Raw genomic sequence first — 19,606 nt, 5'->3', positions numbered from 1 at the left:
CGGATACCTCCCACACTTTAGATGTCGGTTTCCATACGTTAGAAAACTAGCCCCGACGGGAGACCAAATGGGAGGTCTTGACTCTCCCCAACACGTGAGGTCCGTTCTGGACCTTGGAAACATGGGGCCTGATTGTGAGTCCCTGATTCTGTGCTGGCAATGCAGCCAATGGGCTGCTCGAACATACCCAACTGCTTCCTAAAGGATCTTACCCCATGGGCCTAGCAAGTCCCCACTTGGCCCCACCCACTCCCCACCTCTGCCGTTCGGGGCGGGTTTCATTCCTTTTCCTCTTTCTCAAGAGCTGACGAGGTTCCCTTAAAGATCCTGGCCCATAATAACTTTGTGGGGCGGCTGATCGGCAAAGAGGGGCGGAACCTGAAGAAGGTGGAACAGGACACGGAGACGAAAATCACCATCTCGTCGTAAGTCTCTCTCGCTCCTCCTCCCAGAAACGTTCCCGAGCAGAGCTTTTAGGCTGGGGGGTGGGTTAAAGGAGCCAAAGAGAGTTTGTCACCCAACTGTGACAGACTGCTGAGAACCAACAGCTGATCCAGGACTCTGGTCCCTGGAACTCCAGTTAGTTTCCCTCGGAGATGGCCTGATTGAGGAAAGAAGGGGCTAATTACCAGATCAGCCTGGGCTGAGGAGAGCTAATTACCCCATTCACTGCGGCTGTGTCTAGACTCTTTCTGCAGCGTCCCGTTGCTGTAGTGAATCCTGTCCCCAGGAGGTGGTGGCTCAGTCGATGGATGAATTCTTCCGGCGACCTAGTACTGCCTATGCCAGGGGTTAGGTCAGCTTCACTGTGTTGCTCAGGGGGGTGGATTTTTCACACCCCGGGGTGATGTAGCTGGGTCGATCTAACTTTTAAGTGTAGACCTGGCCTGGCAGGGGGAGGTCTACTGGAAGAGGAAACCAAGAAGGAACTGTGGGGAGGGGGAAGTGGGGGCTAGCAGTACCAGAGTAAGGGCAGTGTCCGGTTGGAGAGATCTCTCCCCTCTTTGGGGAGAAGGAGGTCGTGAAGCTGAATGACCCTGTCACTAGAGTTGTTGCCTTCATATGGGAAGTGGGGTGAGCGCTATAAACAACGGCATGGCAATACCTGCCCACGGGAGCATCGTTTGTGGGGGGGGGGGGAACAGGAGTGGGGGAGCACACGCTGTTACACAGCTCTCATCGATTGGGACACCTGTTTGATTCAGGCCCCCCTTAACTTCTCTTGAAGATCTGAGTCCCAAAGGGTTCATTTCTCTGCACATGCAACTGTAGCCCACTGGGGCGCGAGTGTGTCGCGCATCACCCTCGGTACCGATCCGCAGAGGATGCGAGTCTGTGGCAGCCTCATCTGGGCAGCTGTGGCTCTTAAGCTCAAGCCGTAGCAGCTCCCGCTCTTAGCTTTGGAGGCCCCGGGTCAATCCCGGATGGCGGCTGCTTCATAAGGTGAGTCGTGAAGTCCTGGCTGTTGCATCAGGTCTGCGCAGGGCCGCACAGGTATTGCCGTGCCGTGGCAGCAGCGAATCGGGGTTGCCGGCGGCACCCTCTCTCTCTCTGATGGCTCCCCCCCGCTTCCAGTTTGCAGGATCTGACTCTCTACAACCCTGAAAGGACGATCACCGTGAAGGGCTCCATCGAGAACTGCTGCAAAGCCGAGCAGGAGATCATGAAGAAAGTGAGGGAAGCTTACGAGAATGACGTGGCTGCCATGAGCGTGAGTGTCAAAGAGGGCCCCTTCCCGCCTTGGGACACCAAGGCTTGGTGTCTCTCTCCCCTGGCCGTGGAGCCGAGGAGCAGCCTGCCACTGGGGAGAAAACCAGGTGTGTGCACCGAGCAGTGCCCGCATGGGTGAGCCTGGCATGTCACCACCGTCTCTGCCAGCGGGGGTCTCCCAGGACGGCGGACGGTCTCCCAGCCGCCCCTGGCAGCTTGTTCCACTGCTGGACCGTCCCTATAGAGCGGGGCGGCCAAACGTACCGACCGCCCAAGCCGCACACAACAATTTGAGAGCCAGGGTGCGCCCGCAGGGCTTGGAGCTTCAGCTGCACGGGGCACGCCTACATGGGCTCGGGGGGTCATGTGCCCCCTACCCAGATTTTTTCCAGGGTTTGCTGGCTCCACTCAGTCACATGGTGCAGCCGGGCGCCCTCCCTGCATGGCTAAACAGCTGGGAGCTGCAGGGAGGGGGTTGCTGCTCAAGCTGTTTAAATTGTTGTCCCCCCTCCCCCTGGGCCCCCCCCCCCAACTCTCAGCAGGCACCAGTTGTCTCTGGCAGTAGCCTCTAGCCCTATCACCCTGCTGCGGGGCAGAACCCCCGAGCGACCCTCCCCCACCCCCCCAGTCTAGTAGATAGAGAATGAGGGGGTCGGGGGTGGGGGGGCTCCGAGAGCTGCACTTTATCTATAAAAGAGTCTGGCTACCCCTGCTATAGTGAGTCACCCAGCTGTGTTATCGTCTGTTCCTGCTCTTTGGGGGTTGATGACCATTTAGTTCTCCAGAGTTCCCGGGTTCAGTCCCTGATGCCCGTGACATCTCTGGCCCATGACACCCCCTCCCCAGGGGCGCAGAGTAACACAGACAGCGTCTAGCCTGATGGGGCTCTGATCTCAGTTGGAGGCCACCGTAGTTGCTGCTGTGACCCCAATAACAACGTGCCTGTGTTTCCCTCCCCGTCTTATCCCTGTCTCTCCTTCTCTCAGCTACAGTCTCATCTGATCCCCGGCCTTAACCTGGCTGCTGTCGGACTCTTCCCGGCTTCTTCCAATGCAGTGCCACCTCCTCCAAGCAGCATCTCCGGGGCAGCTCCATATAACTCCTTCATGGTAGGCGGATGCCATGGTTGCTTGAATCAATCCCGCTTGTTTAGGGAGAGCGGCTCCTGGGCGGGGAAGGGGGGAACGGGACTGGACGTGCTCTGGCTTGCTGCTCAGATGATGATTCCCGAAGCCCTGTGTCTGTGATCCCGGCCTGGTTTTATTCTACACAGAGATGGGCTTGGGTTGCCTGGTTTTACATGCCCAGAATTTGGAGTGCTCCTATCTGAGACATGGGTTGAACTCCAGTCTCATGGCTCTTGGGCATGCTGTAGCAGGCATGGACTCCCTTGTAGCTCGGGTGCCCGGTCTGGAGATCTCCTTCGAAAAGGGACGAAACTGGTATGTTTGGCCTCTGTGCTTTCCTTGTAACACGGCAAGTGGCTCCAGTTGGCTGCGGCACACCTGGGACATGAGATGAAAGGCAGACCCCCCTCCCAAGAAGAGAACATGAAGGACCAGCAGCCACTGGTTCCCCGGGGCTCTTTGCAACCAGGGAAATGACTGTATGGATCCAGCTCTTACGAAGTGCAAATCGCGGGCTGAGTGTCTGTGATTGTGTCTCCCTGTAGTGGCGACCGACACAGACAAGAGCCCACTACCAATTCGTGGTTAGGTCTCCTCCCAGAAGGTGCTGTATGCTTTCAGCCCCTTGCAGGAGTAGACCCTCGCTGGTGAAGGTCCCGGGCTTGATCCCTGCTGTCACCCGGGGTGTCTGTCTGCAGTGAGCCCGAGCCGCAGACAGACGGTCCATGGATCCTGAGGACATGCAGTGCCCATCTAGCAGCCCCGCTGGCTTTGTGCCCATTACGTTAGGCAGTTTGCTTTGTTTGGATCCGTCCAATTTAATTTGACCCTTAACGGTAATACTGAGCATTCTGCCCGCAGCCCCCAGAGCAAGAGACGGTGCACGTCTTCATCCCTGCTCAGGCAGTCGGCGCGATCATCGGCAAGAAAGGCCAGCACATTAAACAGCTCTCCCGATTTGCGAGCGCCTCCATCAAGGTAGCCTTCCAAGGCGGCTTTGCGGTCGCCACATACGGTATTTCCCGTTAGTAAGTAAAATGCAACCGGCTGCAAGGAAGGCAGCCAGTGGTCCGGTGATCCCGATGAGCCCTTCTGACAGGTTAGCTCTGAGCAAACAACTGGACATACTTTTAGTGCTGGCAGGGGAAAAAAGCTGGCCCAGCAGCTCTGAAGGTTTCTCCCCGGACGAGATGCCGCAACACTACATGCTTCCCCCAGCACCCTCGCTGCCTTCGTTTTCAGTCCCCACCGTCCATCCAGTCCTTGGCCTCGGCTGAGTCCCGCTGGCATGGTGATGATTTCTGTGATGTGGACACTTTGTTGGCTGGGAGCTGGGCTGAGATCTGGCAAACTCGTTGCATGTAGATCTCTGGAGAGCCACCAGATGGCAATGGGTTGCCCTCTCTGTTCTTTGCCAGCCTATAGTAGCTGACCAAATGCTTTGTGGCCAGAAGCAACCCAGTCCTGCCTGGCTTAAGTATAATTCCCAGCGATTTTTTTTTTCAATTGGCTGTCTCTGCTTGTCTCCCTTATGCCCCTTGAGCTGGATAACTCAGGAGGCGATTCAGTTTAGAACCCCACACCCCTCCCTCCCCAATCCTACTGTGATTTTATATCCGGGCGGAAATTCGCTAGCATGGCTCGCCCTGCGTGCTTGGTGTTCTCAAGACTGGGATCTCCCGCCATTTCATTTTGTTTAAAAGACTAGAATAACAATAGCAAGCTGGGCATGGGGCGGGACGGAAACCACCTGCCCCCTAATGCTTTCCTCTCCTGTGTTAAAATTGTCTCCCTTCTCCCTTTCAGATCGCGCCACCCGAGACACCAGATTCCAAAGTGCGCATGGTTATAATCACTGGACCGCCAGAAGCTCAGTTCAAGGTTCCTTCCTTCATTACTACAATCCCCATAGGCCTTGTCTGCATGAGAATTTTAGCCCAGGGGGTAGCTGCCTTGGTGCAGAACCTTAGTGCCCATGTGACTTTCACCAGTGCAGCTCTCCCAAGCTTGAACACGTGTGCAAACCCGCACCCTAGGGGTGGGCAATAATACAGATTACTTAAACTAGAGTTTTCAAATAGGTTAAGGGCTTGTTACAACGAGGACTGTGATCAAGTGTTCTCCATGTCCACTGATGGTAAGACAAGAAGTAATGGGCTTAATCTGCAGCAAGGGAGATTTAGGTTAGATATTAAGAAAAACTTTCTCATGATAAGGGTGGTTAAGCACTGGAAGAGGTAACCTAGGGCGGCTGTGGAACCCCCATCACTGGAAGTTTCTAAGAACAGGCTGGACAGACACCAGTCAGGGATGGTTTAGGTTCACTTGGTCCTGCCTCAGCTTAGGGGGCTGGACTAGATGACCGCTCAAGGTCCCTTCCAGCTACATTCCTATGACTATGTAAAAACAGGTAAGAAGTCTGAGTGGGCATGCATTCTGGCACTGGCATTCCTGAGTGTAGTGTTGCTCCCTCTCTTACATGGGCACCCATCACCATTGTATTTGGGCAGCTTAATATTTTGTTTCTTGAGGCCTTTTTTTTTAATGCCCCTTAAAGCAGTGGTTCTCAGCCATTTCCTTACCGGGATCGCATTTTCTTTAGTGGGAGCCCCCTCCCATGGAAACCTCCCATCACCTATTTGCCCACCCAGTTGAGAACCCCCAGCCTTAGAGAGCTGCATGACTGTATCAACAGGGCGAATCTCCCAGTTACTGTTCTAGAAATAGTGCAACCAGATCTCAGGTTGGTCTGGCCCCATCAATAACTTTGTGTCCCGAGACCAGAGGGAAAAAAATCCCCAGGAGAAGTACTACCTTGGATCCAGAGATCACAAGCAGAGTTTAACCACTTTCCCCAACCCCTCTCACAGGCACAAGGACGAATTTACGGCAAACTCAAGGAGGAAAACTTTTTTGGGCCTAAAGAAGAAGTAAAGCTGGAGACGCACATTAGGGTCCCTGCTTCGGCTGCAGGGCGAGTTATCGGAAAAGGAGGCAAAACTGTAAGTGAAAACAAGGAGAAAGAGAATCAGGGAGACAGGGTTAGGAGCCTGGTTCATCCCCAGGTGTGGAAGCTTTTGAAGATTGGCTATCATGGCTAGGAAGCAGTCACTGCGGGAGGAGAGGAGGGGATGCTGTGAGGCAGACCTGGGTCAAGACTATTGCTTGGAGGGGTTTTTTGCTGGTGCTTTTGTTTCCCAGCTCCTCTGCTGACCTGGCAGGGGATTGTTCTCTTCCCTTGGCCCACATACCAGTGTGGAAGGCAGGAGGGTCAGGTGAGGAGCAAGGAAGAAACAGCTGGTAACCCACAGGAGAGGATGGAGCAAGGGCAGGGCCACAGAGGAGGCGGGGCTATCTCAAGATCCAAGGTTCAATTGCTGCTCCCCTGGACACCTATCAAAGCAGAGAGGAGGCCGTCGGCGAAGGCAGCCTGTGAGCATCCTTGATTTCACAAGCTAGGCCTGGTTACTGTCCTCCTGTGAGGTGGGCAGCTCTCACACACTCTGAGCTCCATGCAAAGCCCAGCGTGGTGGGTGGGAGCGATTTTTTTATTATTATTTTTTGCCAGCTGGAGAAATGCAAAATCTGGGGGGCAGGTTTTTGGTTTTTTTTTTTTTAATTCTTCTTCCTGAAACGGTGCAGTAACCGGGTGGGCTCTGCCGCTTTCCTGTAGGTCAACGAACTGCAGAATCTGACGGCTGCAGAGGTGGTGGTGCCGCGGGACCAGACGCCTGATGAGAACGAGCAAGTCATTGTAAAAATCATTGGACACTTCTATGCCAGCCAGGTACAGAGACTGGAATCTCTCCCTGTGCAGGGCTTGTGCTGGGAGGGAGGAGGGGAAGAGGAGAGAACATAGGAGGCAGATGGGAACTTGTAAACTTGCATGCACCATCACTGAGGGGAGAGGACAGGGTAGTCTGTGGTCCTACAATTGGAGAGACCTACCACCAGCAGGGAGAACCCTTGAGCCTCAAGAGAGGCTAAGCCCAGGAGAGACAAGTTCCTAAAGAAATGAATTGATATTAGTTATGAACTTTGCACGACCCCCGAGTTCTCATTCTTTCTCTGCCACTAACTCCCTGTGGGACCGTGAGCAGGTTGCGTCCCCACTCTGTGCCTCAGTTTCCCCATGTGTAAACAGAGATAATGGAACCTAGCTGCAGAGTTTTTTGAGGCTTAGCTCAGTAATGGTTGTAAAGTGCTTTGGAGATCCTCCGCTGGAAGGCGCCAAAGAAAGGGCGAGAATTTTAACTAGACTTGTTTATTTAATATTGTATTAGGAGAGGCCCCAGAGGGTCCGATCACGATCGAGGCCCCCTTCTGCCGAGCACTGTGCAACCAATGGGCTGGACATGGTCTCAGCCCCAAAGAGCTAGCCCAGAGCCTGCACCCACTCCCGAACCCCAACCCCCTGTCCCAGCCCAGTGAAAGTGTGTTAGGGTGAGGGAGAGCGAGCGGTGGGGGGATGGAGTGAGCGAGGCAGGGCCTCAGGGAAGGGGCAGGGTAGATCCTGGGTTGCCCTTAAATTCAAAAAGTGATCTTGGGCATAAGAAGGTGGGAGACCACTGGATTAAAATATATTACGTTCCAAACTGCAACCACAACAAACACACACACAGACACTCTCTCTCTCTCTCCTGCTGTACAACTATAGCAGCCAGGATCACCGCCCCATTGTGCTAGGTGCTGGACAGACGTAGAGTGAGAGACAGTCCCTGCTCTGCCCCAGAACTTAGTCTAAATCAGGGGTTCTCAGACTTCATTGTACCAGGACCCCCTTCTGACAACAAAAATTATGACACGACCCCAGGCGGGGGGACTGACGCCTGAGCCCTGACACCCAGGGCTGAAGCCCTCGAGCTTCGGCCCCGGGCGGTGGGTTTTGGGCTTAGGCTTCAGCCCTGGGCCCCAGCAAGTCTAACGCCAACCCTGATGACTCCATTAAAATGGGGTCGTGACCCACTTTGGGGTCCTGACTCACAGTTTGAGAACCACTGGTCTAAATAGATAAAAGGTGGGCGGAGAGCAATGAAGTGCACTGAGGCAGGTCTTCGAATGCCCAGTCCCGCCCTCTGAGCGCTCGACCACACTGCCTATTGCTAACTCCCGCCCCGGCTCCTCTTCTCCCAGATGGCGCAGCGCAAGATACGCGATATCCTGGCCCAGGTGAAACAGCAGCATCAGAAGGGACAGAGCGGCCAGACGCAAGCGCGGCGGAAATAAGAGCGGTTAGCGCGCAACGACTGTGACAAAAAGTGGAAAACGAATGAGTCGATGCCGGGCTTAAGAGTGGCTGGGAATCAGTTACCGTAGACAGACGATGACTTTTCATGACCAGATTGAGATTAAAAGGCAGTTTGATTGGCTTCCAAGGTAGATGTCTACATTTAAAAAAAAAAAAAAAAGAAAAAAGAAAAAACTTGATCAATTAGCTAAACAACCTCTAGGCCGCAAAGGCTGCTTAAATGAGGCAACATGTGCTGTGGTGTGTCACCCCCCCAACACCCTCTTGCTGCTGTGATTGGCCAGCGCCTAGCAACGGAGGTTCCACCATCCCTTGCTGCAGCCCTGCAGTGAATCTAGCGCGTAGCAATTAAAATTGGAAACAGTCCGTCCCCCTCCCGCCACCCTGCACTGCAGCAGATGCAACCTAGATGCTCATTTAAGTTGACTTTTGCGGGCCAGTCCAGGGTGCTGCTTTCTGGCCATCATGTTACACGTAGAAATCAGACTGATTTAAAAAAAAAAAAAAAAAAAAGAAAAAAAAATCCTAGAGCAAAGTAACTTTTCTTAGTGCTGATTTTAGAAATTCCAGCAGATAGGATGGTTCCTACTCTCCTACTCCCATTCACAATAAAATCCAGCGTGGGTGAAGGTCTTAGAACAAAATGGACTTGGATAACACGGGAACCCTGCACTTAGAATATCTGAGAACGTGATGGAGGAGAGAAAACTCTTCCATTGTGTATCAAACTCAGTGCAATGACTTTGCAAAGCCTTATAAGACAGGAGAGCAGCTATTTTTTCCAGGATGTATGTATGTTTGTTTGTTTGTTTTTGGTGTTTTTTTTTAAATTAAGCCTATGAAATGATTGCAGAATTGGGGAGAAATGCCAAGGCTAACCTAGCACAGGCAAACCTAAACAGTAACCTTTCTGGGTGATCAGCACTGGAAAGAACCAGGCATGATGCCCCATCCTACCAAGCAACACTATTCACAAGAATGAAATCATCTGAGGTCCCTCCCTCTTTTAAACAATGAACCCCCGCCCCCCCCCAAAAAAATTGCTTTGTAGGAAATATGATTAAACCTTCCTCTATTTAATAATCATCTTATTTTTTAAAAAAAAACTAAGGCCAGGATTTTTAACCAACCCTGAGAGTGTCACGTGTTCAACTGAAGGCAGGGCTTCACACCTCAAGAGAGGCCAAAAACTGGAAGCTCTTACAGAAATGAATGGACAGGCTCATGCCTGGGAGGCAGTACTGTCTAGTGGCAGCACTAAGACAGGACGCTTGTATTCTATTCCAGCAGTTCTCAACCAGGGGTCCGGGGCTCTCTAGGGGTCCGCCGAGCAGGTTTCAGGGGTCCGCCGAGCAGGTTTCAGGGGTCCGCTGAGCAGGGCCAGCGTTAGACTTGCTGGGGCCCAGGGTGGAAAGCCAAATGGGGCAGAAGCCTGGTGCCCTGAGCCCCACCACTTGGGGCTGAAGCCGAAGCCTGAGCAACTTAGCTTCATGGGGCCCCCTGTGCCCTGCTTGTTACACCCAAACACTAGCTTTGGGTTTCATATGCAGAAAACCAGTTGTTGTGGCACAGGTGAGCCATGGAGTTTTTATAGCATGTTGAGGGGGCCTAGAAAGAAAAAGGGTGAGAACCCCTGTTCTATTCCCCACTCTGCCAGTAGCCTGGTGGGTGTTCTTGGGGAAGTGTTTGTGCCTCAGTTTCCCCATCTACAAGTGGGGATAATGATGCTTACCTCCTCTTGTAAATGCTTTGACATCTACTGCTGATAAAATCTAAGTATTAGTATTATTATCATCAGGCACCTGCTCACCTCACTGCAGACAGCAGGCATCCCACGGGATTTGAGCACCCAATTCCTACTGGCCTCTGAAAATTGCAGCCTAAACAGAAAAGGACAGAATCTTTGAAAACACCCAGGGAAGGTTTAGCAGCTAACTAGGAACAAGGATCCCAATTCAAATAAACTCTCCTGGGGTTATTTGTCTTTTACTTTTCCCTTTATCCTCTCTAGGTGGTGGGGGAATTCCTGAAATTCAGCACATTTAAACAAAAATAAAAATGTAAACCCGCAAGCAAAACTTTTCTGCAGTAAAAAATACCTTGTTTTCATGAGACAAAACCAAATATATACGTCAAAAGAATGTAATATGGTTACTGAATCCAGTCACTCTTATGTGGATTTTTATATTTTAAATATATTTTAATGATTTTTATATGAGTATTTGGAAGGGACAGTAACTGCTGTGATGGCATCTTAGACACAGGGCAAGGTCTCGTCTTCCCTAGGCATGGATCCCTCAAGCTGGCTTAGCTGAAAGCAGCCCCTGAAGTGCTGCTTTACCCTTCACCCATACAGCACTGAACCAGCTGGGATAGGCAGCCTTCAGGCCCAATCCTGCACCATTGAGGTCAGGTGGAAGTGACTTCCAGAGAAGCAGGAGGATTTATAGGGGTCAGCTCCTGCTTTCCGTGACTCCAGGGTAAATCCAGAGACGCTCCATGGAAGTCTGTTGTTTAACTTAAGGTCTACAACTCTGCGCTCCGTAATGCCGGTGGAAAAGCAGAGTTAATTCCACGGGAGTCAGCGGGCCTGGCATTCCGTTGCCTTAGGCCCTTGTGCAATCGCATCAATGCGGCCGCTCTGACCTGGTAGCATTTTACACCGATTCTGCCCTGACGTAAGAGTCTTCATGAAGTGCAGGGCATGGAGAATTGGGAGAAGCGGAGTATAACTGAGAACACCCTCTGCCTGTGTAGCCAGAGGACGGGTGGGATATTGGAATTCAGTGATCTATCTAGGCTCCGAGAAGCGAGCCGGGAACCACCCTTGCATTGATTTGTTTTTGTAGGGGAGACCAGACCTTTTGTTCTGCCGGTGCATTCCTTTGTACATCTTGCTTAGGTTATAGCTACACTGCAATCAGAGGTGTGACTGCAGCATGGATTGCCGTGCCCACGCTAGCTTCAATCTAGCTAGCACAGCTAAAAATAGCAGTGAAGATTCAGTGGCACAGGCTAGCAATGCAAGGACGTACCAAGGGTGACCACACTGAAGTCCACGGCCCCCTATCTTCATTGCTCTTTTTCATCATGCTAGCTAGATCGATGCTAGCCCAGGTCTGGCTACATAAGCTGCTATCGCATACTGTAGACGTAGCCTGAGTTATGACCGTCTTTGAATTTGGATTACGCAGCTGCAGGGATGCTTGCTAGTTTTGATAAAGGGAACATACAAGCAGTTACTGTCCTTTAAACATTGCAACAACAAGATGTGGGGAAAGTCAGGTATTGCTGTGTGTTTTAGCAACAAGGAGAAAAAAAAAAGGTAAGAAAAGAAAAGAAAAAAAGCTACCTCAAGGTATGAAGTTACCTCAGCCATTGTTTTTTGTTTTGTTTTTGGGGCTTGCTGATATTTTATATAAAAGCTGATAGTCTTGAATATTTTATTTTTTTAATGAAAAGAGAAGTTACGTTTCATAATTTCTTATGAGCCAGGAGTTATGTGCAGGTAACAGAGTGTTATGAGCTCTCTATTGAGAACGACAGAAATTTCAGACATAGTGGAAAAGATGGCAGCAGCTAATTTTTGGCCTTTTAAAGCGGGGTGGTTAATTTCACCGTGATGCAAGTGATTGGCTGTAGAAATTCATCAAGGATTTTGATCGTTAGAACCCACCAACTTTTTGATTAGGATTTTTCTTTTCTTTTTTTAATCTAGCCCTTGGAATAAAGTTCACGCTTAACCCAACTCTTATCAGATCCCCAAACTGTTAAAGAGCCTTAGATTAGAAACATTTCACGAAAGGGAAAGAGAGTAGAATGGATTTGCTATCAAGCAATAATTCCTAGCCATTGAAATCAGCAATGAAATATGTCATGCGGAGGCGCTGGCTGGTATGTTTCATGAATTGGCCCGCTGTGTGGTAATTCCAAGTAATCTAAATACTTCACTAACCAACCCAAATGGATCCGCCTCCAGTATCTAAATAGGCAGCGTCAGACCATCTTCTCCACTATGATGCTTTAAGTATTTTACAGAGATTGCCTCAGTTTTACCGAGGATAAACAAATAATTAAAAAGAGAGAGAGAAATGGGAGCTGAAATTTTATACATGCAGACAGCAAGGAAAAAAAATAAAGAGAGAGAGATGTGAACCCAGCTATCACTATTAGAAAGGTTCACATTTTTAATCACATCTTGCTACTTTTTATTGTACCTGCAAGAATTAACCCTTTTTTTAGAATGTCATGTTAAAAGATCTGTGGTGGTAAAATCAATTCTAAAGAGGCTGAACCTGCGTCCCGTGCCCCCAAAACTCAGTGGGAATTCTGGGTGCGTGAAGAACGCTGGATTGAGCCCCTAAATGTTTGCAGCTTTAAAGAAGTAATGACCCTTTTTCTGTAGAGACAGGAAATGTCAAACAAACAAACCGGGAGTTAAAAATCCCCCTTGAATGGGTGACACGTTCCAAAGCGCAAGTAAGGAGAAAGCAGGATGCTAATTCTCCTTTTTATCTCTGGAAGGTTTGGGTAGTCAAGGTTTTAATTTCTGACACCTTGCACCTGTCTCCTCTGAGGGCAGAAGGTTACAAGACGTGGTAGGAAAGAAGTGGAATAGATTTCAGGTTGATGCAGTTGATTTGATTTTTTTTTTCTTTTAACTACATTTGTCATCTTGTCCTATGAAAAACGGTTTCCTACTTCTTTAAATCTCTGGCTCGCTACTTTTTACAGACTTTCACAGAACAGTTTATTCAGACATCGGTGAATTGTATTTTCCAACAGCAAGCATTTTTGATAACTGGTTCAAACTGTATCATCGAGAGAAAAAACAAACAAACCCACAGTACTGTAAATCTGATTGTTGCAGTGTTCTATTGAGGGGGTCCTGCCACTTACCCAGAGTTTGATTATTCAGTGGAAACCTCTGGTATTTTCCATAATACAGGCCTAGCCCCATAAAATGTTCAGAAGCATTGCACCATTTTAATACTGTTTCTGTGTGCTCAAGGGGGCATCTTTGTCACCGATCGGTTGTGATTACTCTGGTGCTAAGAGGCTGCTGGGATCAATGCTTTAGAAATAACATTGTTTCCATTAAGGAAGGCAGCATTGCCTAGTAGTTTCTGGACAGGCCAGGGAGCTAGGATGTCCTGAGTTTGAATTCTGTTTCTACTCTGTGGACTTACGCAAATCACTTATCTCCTCCCTGAGGCCCTGATTCAGGAAAGCACTTACACAGGCTTCAGTCCTATTGACTTTGATGGGACTTAGGCACCTGTTTAAGGAATCAGAGAGAGCTAGGTCTCCCAGTGCAGAGTTGCTTTGAGTATCAGTGAAGTTATTCCCCATAAGCAACAGGCCTGTTCTGTGCAGATTCTTGTACTGTTCACCTACTGTAGTTCTCTGGCACCAGCCTAGACGACAGCATTATGCAAGGAGCCCTTTGTATGGACCAGCTGCAAAGCCCAGCGAAGTCAATGGAAGACTTGGCTGAGCTTTGAGCCAGTCCGAAATGAATAACAAGTAAAAGGGATCCGATGATGCAAATAAATTTCTAGTCCACCAAGAATTAAAAAGAAACGTGAACAATTTCTCAACAGGCCTATTATAGTTCAACAGGCACCGGAAGCCCTGGAGGCAAACCCTTGTTAAGTGGCAGGATCTTTAGGCTTGAAATCAAAAGGGAAGCATTACCAAGAGCATCATCCTCTGTAGAGCCAGGGCTGGCTTTGGACAGGGTGAGGAGCAGAGAAATGCCTCGTCTCTTCTGAGCTGGCACCTCATTTTGATGATAGCAGAAGCAGCAGAGTTTCTCCAGCATGCACATTTCCTCGACTAAGGGAAATTGGTTGGTTTGGTTCCTGTAGATCCTTTTCAAAGGGTCTGAAAACGTTCCCTGGGTTTTAAACTTGAGGGGAATAAAAAGTGGGACAGAATTTGGGTTCATTCCGGAGGACAGGGGAGGCTGTAATGCATTAGGTAGCTTCAAGGTGTAGAATTTAAATTAGGGAAGCAGTGCAGTCTAGTGGTTAGAAGACAGGCTTCTGTGCCCAGCGCTGTCGCTTGCTTTGTGGCTTAGGGGCAAAAAAAAAAAAAATCCACTTCTCTGTGCCTCGGTTTACCCATCTGTGGAATGGGTATAATGATACCTACCTCACAGGGCTGTTGTGAGGATTAACAAATTAATCTTTTTGAAGCACTTTGCAATCCTCAGTGCCATATAGAGTGCAAAGTATTATTATTAGCAGTAACTAAAACAACACAATATTTTTTGGTTCACCTACCTAGCGCTATCGTAATCTTGTCATGCCATTCAGCAAGGGGCAAAAATGACTAAACCAGCATGCGCAGTTATTTTTCTCTTCTGAGCTCTGAACACTTTCTCGGCAATTAAAAACACATAGCTATGGTTGAGTAGCTATGGCGGATGATGTGCTCCTTTGCTGGCAGTGATAATTGCAACCTAACCAAACTGACATACTTGGAAGGTTTTTAAGGAGTTAAGAGACTCAAATTCAGTGTAAATATTAAAAAGAAACTGCCTCTAAGCTACATTTTATGTTTCCTGGGCATTAGATTTTGGTTTGGTTTTGGTTTTTTAGCAAGAAAAAACCCGTAAACATTAGTAATATAGTATGAGAAAAGTCTTTTTTTTTAATGTTTAGCTCCAAATATTTTGATGATTTTTACATCCTGGGGAAAAAAATATCAGAAACGCAGACTTGGTATGAGACAGTTGAAGACTTTTTTTAATTTAATTTTTTTAAAAAACAAATACAGGATTTGCTTTACTGTTCCCGTGAAATGGGACACACATCATAGGCTTTTTAAAATTTTTTTGGAACTTTCTTCTTTTTTTTAAGCATACAGTAACCGAGAGGTTTTCTGGGTTTTTTTCTTTTTTTTTCTTTTTAATGAAATCGGTGCGGTCCTGTGAAACACGTATGCTCCTGAGAGGGCACAGATAATGTTTTTGAAACTCTAATTCACTCTCTTCTCGAGACCGGTCTGGAAGGAATGAACAAATCGGTTGGCCTGTGAACATATCAGCAGTGCTACTGTTAATTTCAGCTGGGGTTTTGCTTGGAGGCGTAAAAGGAGTTGGGCGTCCAAATCCTACCAGGGAATCGAGGGCCAAAATTGTCAGAAGCGACTTGTGATTGTTTGGATGCTGCAATTACTGGGTGTCCAAGCTGGGACATTTTAAAGGAGACCCAGTCTTCAGAAGCCAGGGGCTCAGCACTATCTTAAAATCAGACCCCTTTCCAGTGTCAAGGTGAGTGACTTTTGAAAATATTGGCCCGGATGCCTAACTCCTTTGGAAATTGCAGCCTTAGTTCTGATCCAGAACTCACTGGCAGTCAATAAAGACTGCAGTGGGCTTCAGATCAGGCCCTTACAGTATTGTTTAGGAAGAAAGAAATTCACCGTGATTCGGTTGAATCAGCCCTGCCCGCCCCCCCCTTTGCCCCCCACTTTTTTTAAGTCGTAGTTTGTAAAATACAGAGCGAATGAAATAAGCGAGAGGCTCTCAAATCATTTTATTCCTGAGAACATGCAGGTGCTGCAAGCTTGAAATTTACATGTGCAAACTACCTCAAACCTTACAATAAGATTTGAATGATAGATGGGAGAGGATGGGCGTATCCACCCTGCAGCTTTGCCTAGGCTCAGAAATAAGCCCCGAACAGAACCTTTCCTGAAAGCTCAGAGAAGGGTCTCCCTCCAACCTCCGCAGCGGTAGGTTTCCTGGAGGGAGAAGCGTGGTTGGGCAGTTTACTACCCCTCCCAGTCAGTGTGGGATCTTCTTGCTGGTGAAGCAGGAGAACAGATGATGGCTCCTCCTTTTCCACTACAGGCGTCTCGTTTGTAGGAATCTGACTAGGAAGCCTGCTTTGGTGCAATGGGAGCCTCTCTGGAGGGCGATGATTATCCCATCACCGTAAAATATAAGAGACCAGTCAACGTACGTCAGATCCCGCCAAACTCATGGGGATTTTGCCCCCGGGCACTCTCAAGAACCTCTGAAATCCAGTGCTGTGGCGGGTAAGACACACCCAGCGGCTGATCCTTTGGCTCCTGCTGCATCAGAGGTAGGGCTAAGGCTCTCCTCTGAAGGAGGGAGAAGGTGCCACCCCTCTACTCCCTAGAAGAGACCTGGTAGTAGAAGGTGGAGTAGCCTGCTGAGTCAAAAAGACAGCAGGTTTGAGGGAGCCAAGGCCTGGGGAGGGTAGGACATACGAGCCGTGGTGCCATTCGTGCCCCTGAGGTTCAGATAGATATCCGGCCAGAAGGGTGATAATCAGAACCCTTTAAAAGTCGGCCCATCCCTAATTTAAATATGCATTTGAACCCTGCTGCTTTATTGTACATTACAGAATTTTTAAAATTTTTGTTCAAGATTAATACCTCTCGGACATGCGGTCTGTTTGTGACATGGCAGGAGCGGCGGTGGGCAAAGCTGGGCCGTTTTTTAAAGTGGCCTGTGGGAGGGGAGAAAAAGCCCGGTCGCCTTCTCACCACAGAGGTGAGTGTCCCCATTCCCAAAGGCAGCGGGGAAGGTGTAAACTGTGCAGTGTACCAGTTAAAGGAGCGGTGATCTTCAACAGTGAATGATTGAAGGGATGGTGTCAGGTGAACACAGGCCCACACTGTTGGTTTTATGACCCAAAAAGCAATATTTGGCCAAACTAGAACCGTTTCCATGGATACTTTTTTAAATTATAGATTCCTGTGGAAATTTGTATTTCCCCACCTGCAAACAGCAGCAAGTGTGCTGATTGGGAAGGAACTGAAAAATTAAATTAATTCTAAACAGCAGCCAAACAGACCACAGTGCAAAAAGTAAATCATTAATGGAACACAAATTAGATTCTTAGCTAAAATCGCTTTAGCTTTAACATCCTGGGAAATTAACAGAACTGCATGGCCTATAAATTGGGGCAGAGTGGGTCTTTACAAAATTATTTAGTGTGTGTTAAAAGAGTTAAGGAAGTTATGCTTTTTAACGATGCATCCAATTCATCCCAAAATAATCTCCCCTGGCTTTAAGGATGAATTTCTTCCCCATTTCAAAATAAAGAAAAGACACTGTCCCTTTAATCAGATCTGTTCCAGTGAAGTACAAAACCTACAGATCTGCAGTTTCACTCCACATTGATTAATCCCACTCCTCCCCTCTGTGAAGCCTCCAGCTATCCTTAAACAGCCCGTGCCCGTTAGCTTCCTGCATGTCAAACAAGGGGACATGACCTTATATAACCAATTCATTTTTGTTTATCTACCTCTTAGTGACAATAGAATAAAATAGGTAGTGGCAACTCCACATGCGGTAGTGTAGAGGAAAAAATTACTCTCTTTTTCCAAAGAAAAAATGTTTTTTAAAAAAAATAATAGAATGTATGGGCTTTCTTTTCACTTTAATGTGTTCATTCGTTGTAAAAGTTCCAAACCTCAGCAGTGCTAAATTGTTCAGTTGTGACTAATTTTTTTAAAATGCTCAATATTCCATTACTTTTTTTTTTCTTTTTAACTTTGATATTTACTTCTGTCAGCAGTACAACTTCTCTCCGCTCCTCTGTCTCAGCGGACGCTTTGTTCGTGTGATGACTGGTCACTTTTGCATAGACTGGCATTCAATTGCCATTCGGACCACATTGCTTTAGCGGCATCCAGATGGTATGCCTTTAAAGTGGGGAAGTATTTTTAAGTGGTATGAAATCTGGATGATTCCTTTTTACCAGTGCTCAGCGTGGGTTAACGATAAAGCAATCAGGTCTGCATTATAAAAGTAACAACCAAACAGGAATGGATTGTGTGACTAAAGTGACTTCTTACATGATCATCTGAAGCTTAGGACAGTTCAATACACAGATGTGCATATAGAGAGGTAAAACTAATGCATATTGCAGTTATCCTGGTTTTGAAATCCCCAGTCAGCTGCCATGTTGTTCTGTACTCCCTCATGCTTGATATTGGGGGACATGGGGAATAGCTTGTCCACCTGATGGATTTATTCAAACAAGTGTGTGGAACAAAGTGCTGCTTTCCCCCCGCCCCCGCGTCACTGATCCAATGCAATTTCAGACTATTCATCAAAAAGTTGTACTTGACTGTAATGATATTTTTCCTCCCTTCGGTTGATTGTTTATTTTCTCTCTACTCCCCTTTCCCCTTCTGCTCCATGTTCTTTACCTTGTACTTTTGTGAGGCAGGTTAGTTGGCTCAGATCTGGAGTTGTGATTGTGGATGGACGTGGGCTCCATTTTTCTTCCAGCTAGGTTTTGCCACAAACCTCTTTACTCCACTGTTTCATTTTTAAAAATAAAGCAAAAAAAAAAAAATTACACTGCACATGTGTGTATTTATCTCCATTCTGAGGAGAAACAAAGAGGTCAGCGATGCTGAGGTGTAGATGGGTGGGTGCTAATATAACTCAAGGCACAGACTTAGCAGACCTGCATGCCTCACTGGACTCTCTGCAGCATTACAGCTTTGTTACTGAATACAGTATACTCCCGATTATCTGAATGGCATACAATTTCTATTCCCCGATGTGGTCCTCAGGCCAAAAAGTTTGCCTGCCCCTGGCTTAAGCACCTTGCTGAAGCTCAGCCTAGATGTAACACCTTAGGTGAAGACCATTGTAGAACATTTCATTGCAGCGGAACAAGTAACTCAACAAATGTATCTGACAAATGTAGCCTATCCTTGCTTTTGGCTCAGACACAAATAGTTAAATGATTTTCTTTCATTAAATGCTTATTTGAGAGTGATGAATTTGGGGATTGCTCCTGCTTTGAGCAGGGGGTTGGACTAGATGACCTCCTGAGTTTCCTTCCACCCCTGATATTCTATGATTCTGACTCGGATTTGATTTAGCCCGTCAGGAATTGAGATAATTGAGAAGGCAGGTGTCGTTCAGCAGCCTTCCACATGGCAGACTCCTTGCTGTCCAGGCCAGGGGTCTCTGCTCTGCCCTGTTCACCCACTCCCATGACAGTGGGGCTGCAGAGGGTTCCTGGCACTGCCGCAGGGCCAGGGCCACCCAATCCCTGCAGGTGGAAGATGCAGGGCAGAGCAGAATCCCCTGGCCAGTATTCTGCTGTGCCAGGACTGCAGCCTTTCCTGCACCATGCACCTGCAGGGATTGGCTCCACTCACCTGCTCCCATGACAGCAGGGCTGCAGAGACTCCCTGCACTGTGGCAGGAGCCATTCAGCAGCAACGTGACCTCCCTCACAGCTGGGAGCACAGCTGCATCCGAGTCCTGGCCAGCGCTCTCCTCTATTATATGCACCTCTTGATTTTCCTTATCTCCTCTTCCCCCTCTCCCCCCAAATGAGAGATGAGGAAGGGATTTAGATAATGCAGGGGTTCAGATGATAGGGTTTGGGGAGCAAATACTCTCAGAACAAAAGCTTAGCAGAGACTTTCCTGGGCAGTGCCTAGCACCCTAAAGGGCCAGTCAGAGCTGGGATTTCCAGGTGCTACTGCAGTACAAAGAGAGAAGTGGCTA

General features: G+C 48.3%; 1 protein-coding gene across 1 annotated transcript in view; it reads left to right on the top strand.

Moving 5' to 3' along the window:
* IGF2BP1 (insulin like growth factor 2 mRNA binding protein 1) overlaps positions 1-13,064 on the top strand; it is a 60,456-nt gene extending 47,392 nt beyond the window's left edge. The window contains exons 8-15 of the mRNA XM_073325938.2: positions 303-425; positions 1,576-1,711; positions 2,697-2,819; positions 3,699-3,815; positions 4,644-4,718; positions 5,708-5,839; positions 6,511-6,624; positions 7,971-13,064. Coding sequence (XP_073182039.1) covers positions 303-425; positions 1,576-1,711; positions 2,697-2,819; positions 3,699-3,815; positions 4,644-4,718; positions 5,708-5,839; positions 6,511-6,624; positions 7,971-8,063 — 913 coding nt within the window. The 3' untranslated portion in view covers positions 8,064-13,064. The remainder of the gene's footprint in view (positions 1-302; positions 426-1,575; positions 1,712-2,696; positions 2,820-3,698; positions 3,816-4,643; positions 4,719-5,707; positions 5,840-6,510; positions 6,625-7,970) is intronic.
* The last annotated feature ends 6,542 nt before the right edge of the window (positions 13,065-19,606 follow it).

This window comes from Lepidochelys kempii, chromosome 27, assembly GCF_965140285.1.
Source record: "Lepidochelys kempii isolate rLepKem1 chromosome 27, rLepKem1.hap1, whole genome shotgun sequence".
Classification (NCBI taxonomy): domain Eukaryota; kingdom Metazoa; phylum Chordata; order Testudines; family Cheloniidae; genus Lepidochelys; species Lepidochelys kempii.
Note: the sequence above shows the minus strand (reverse complement) of the source record. Positions and strands in the feature narration are given on the sequence as shown.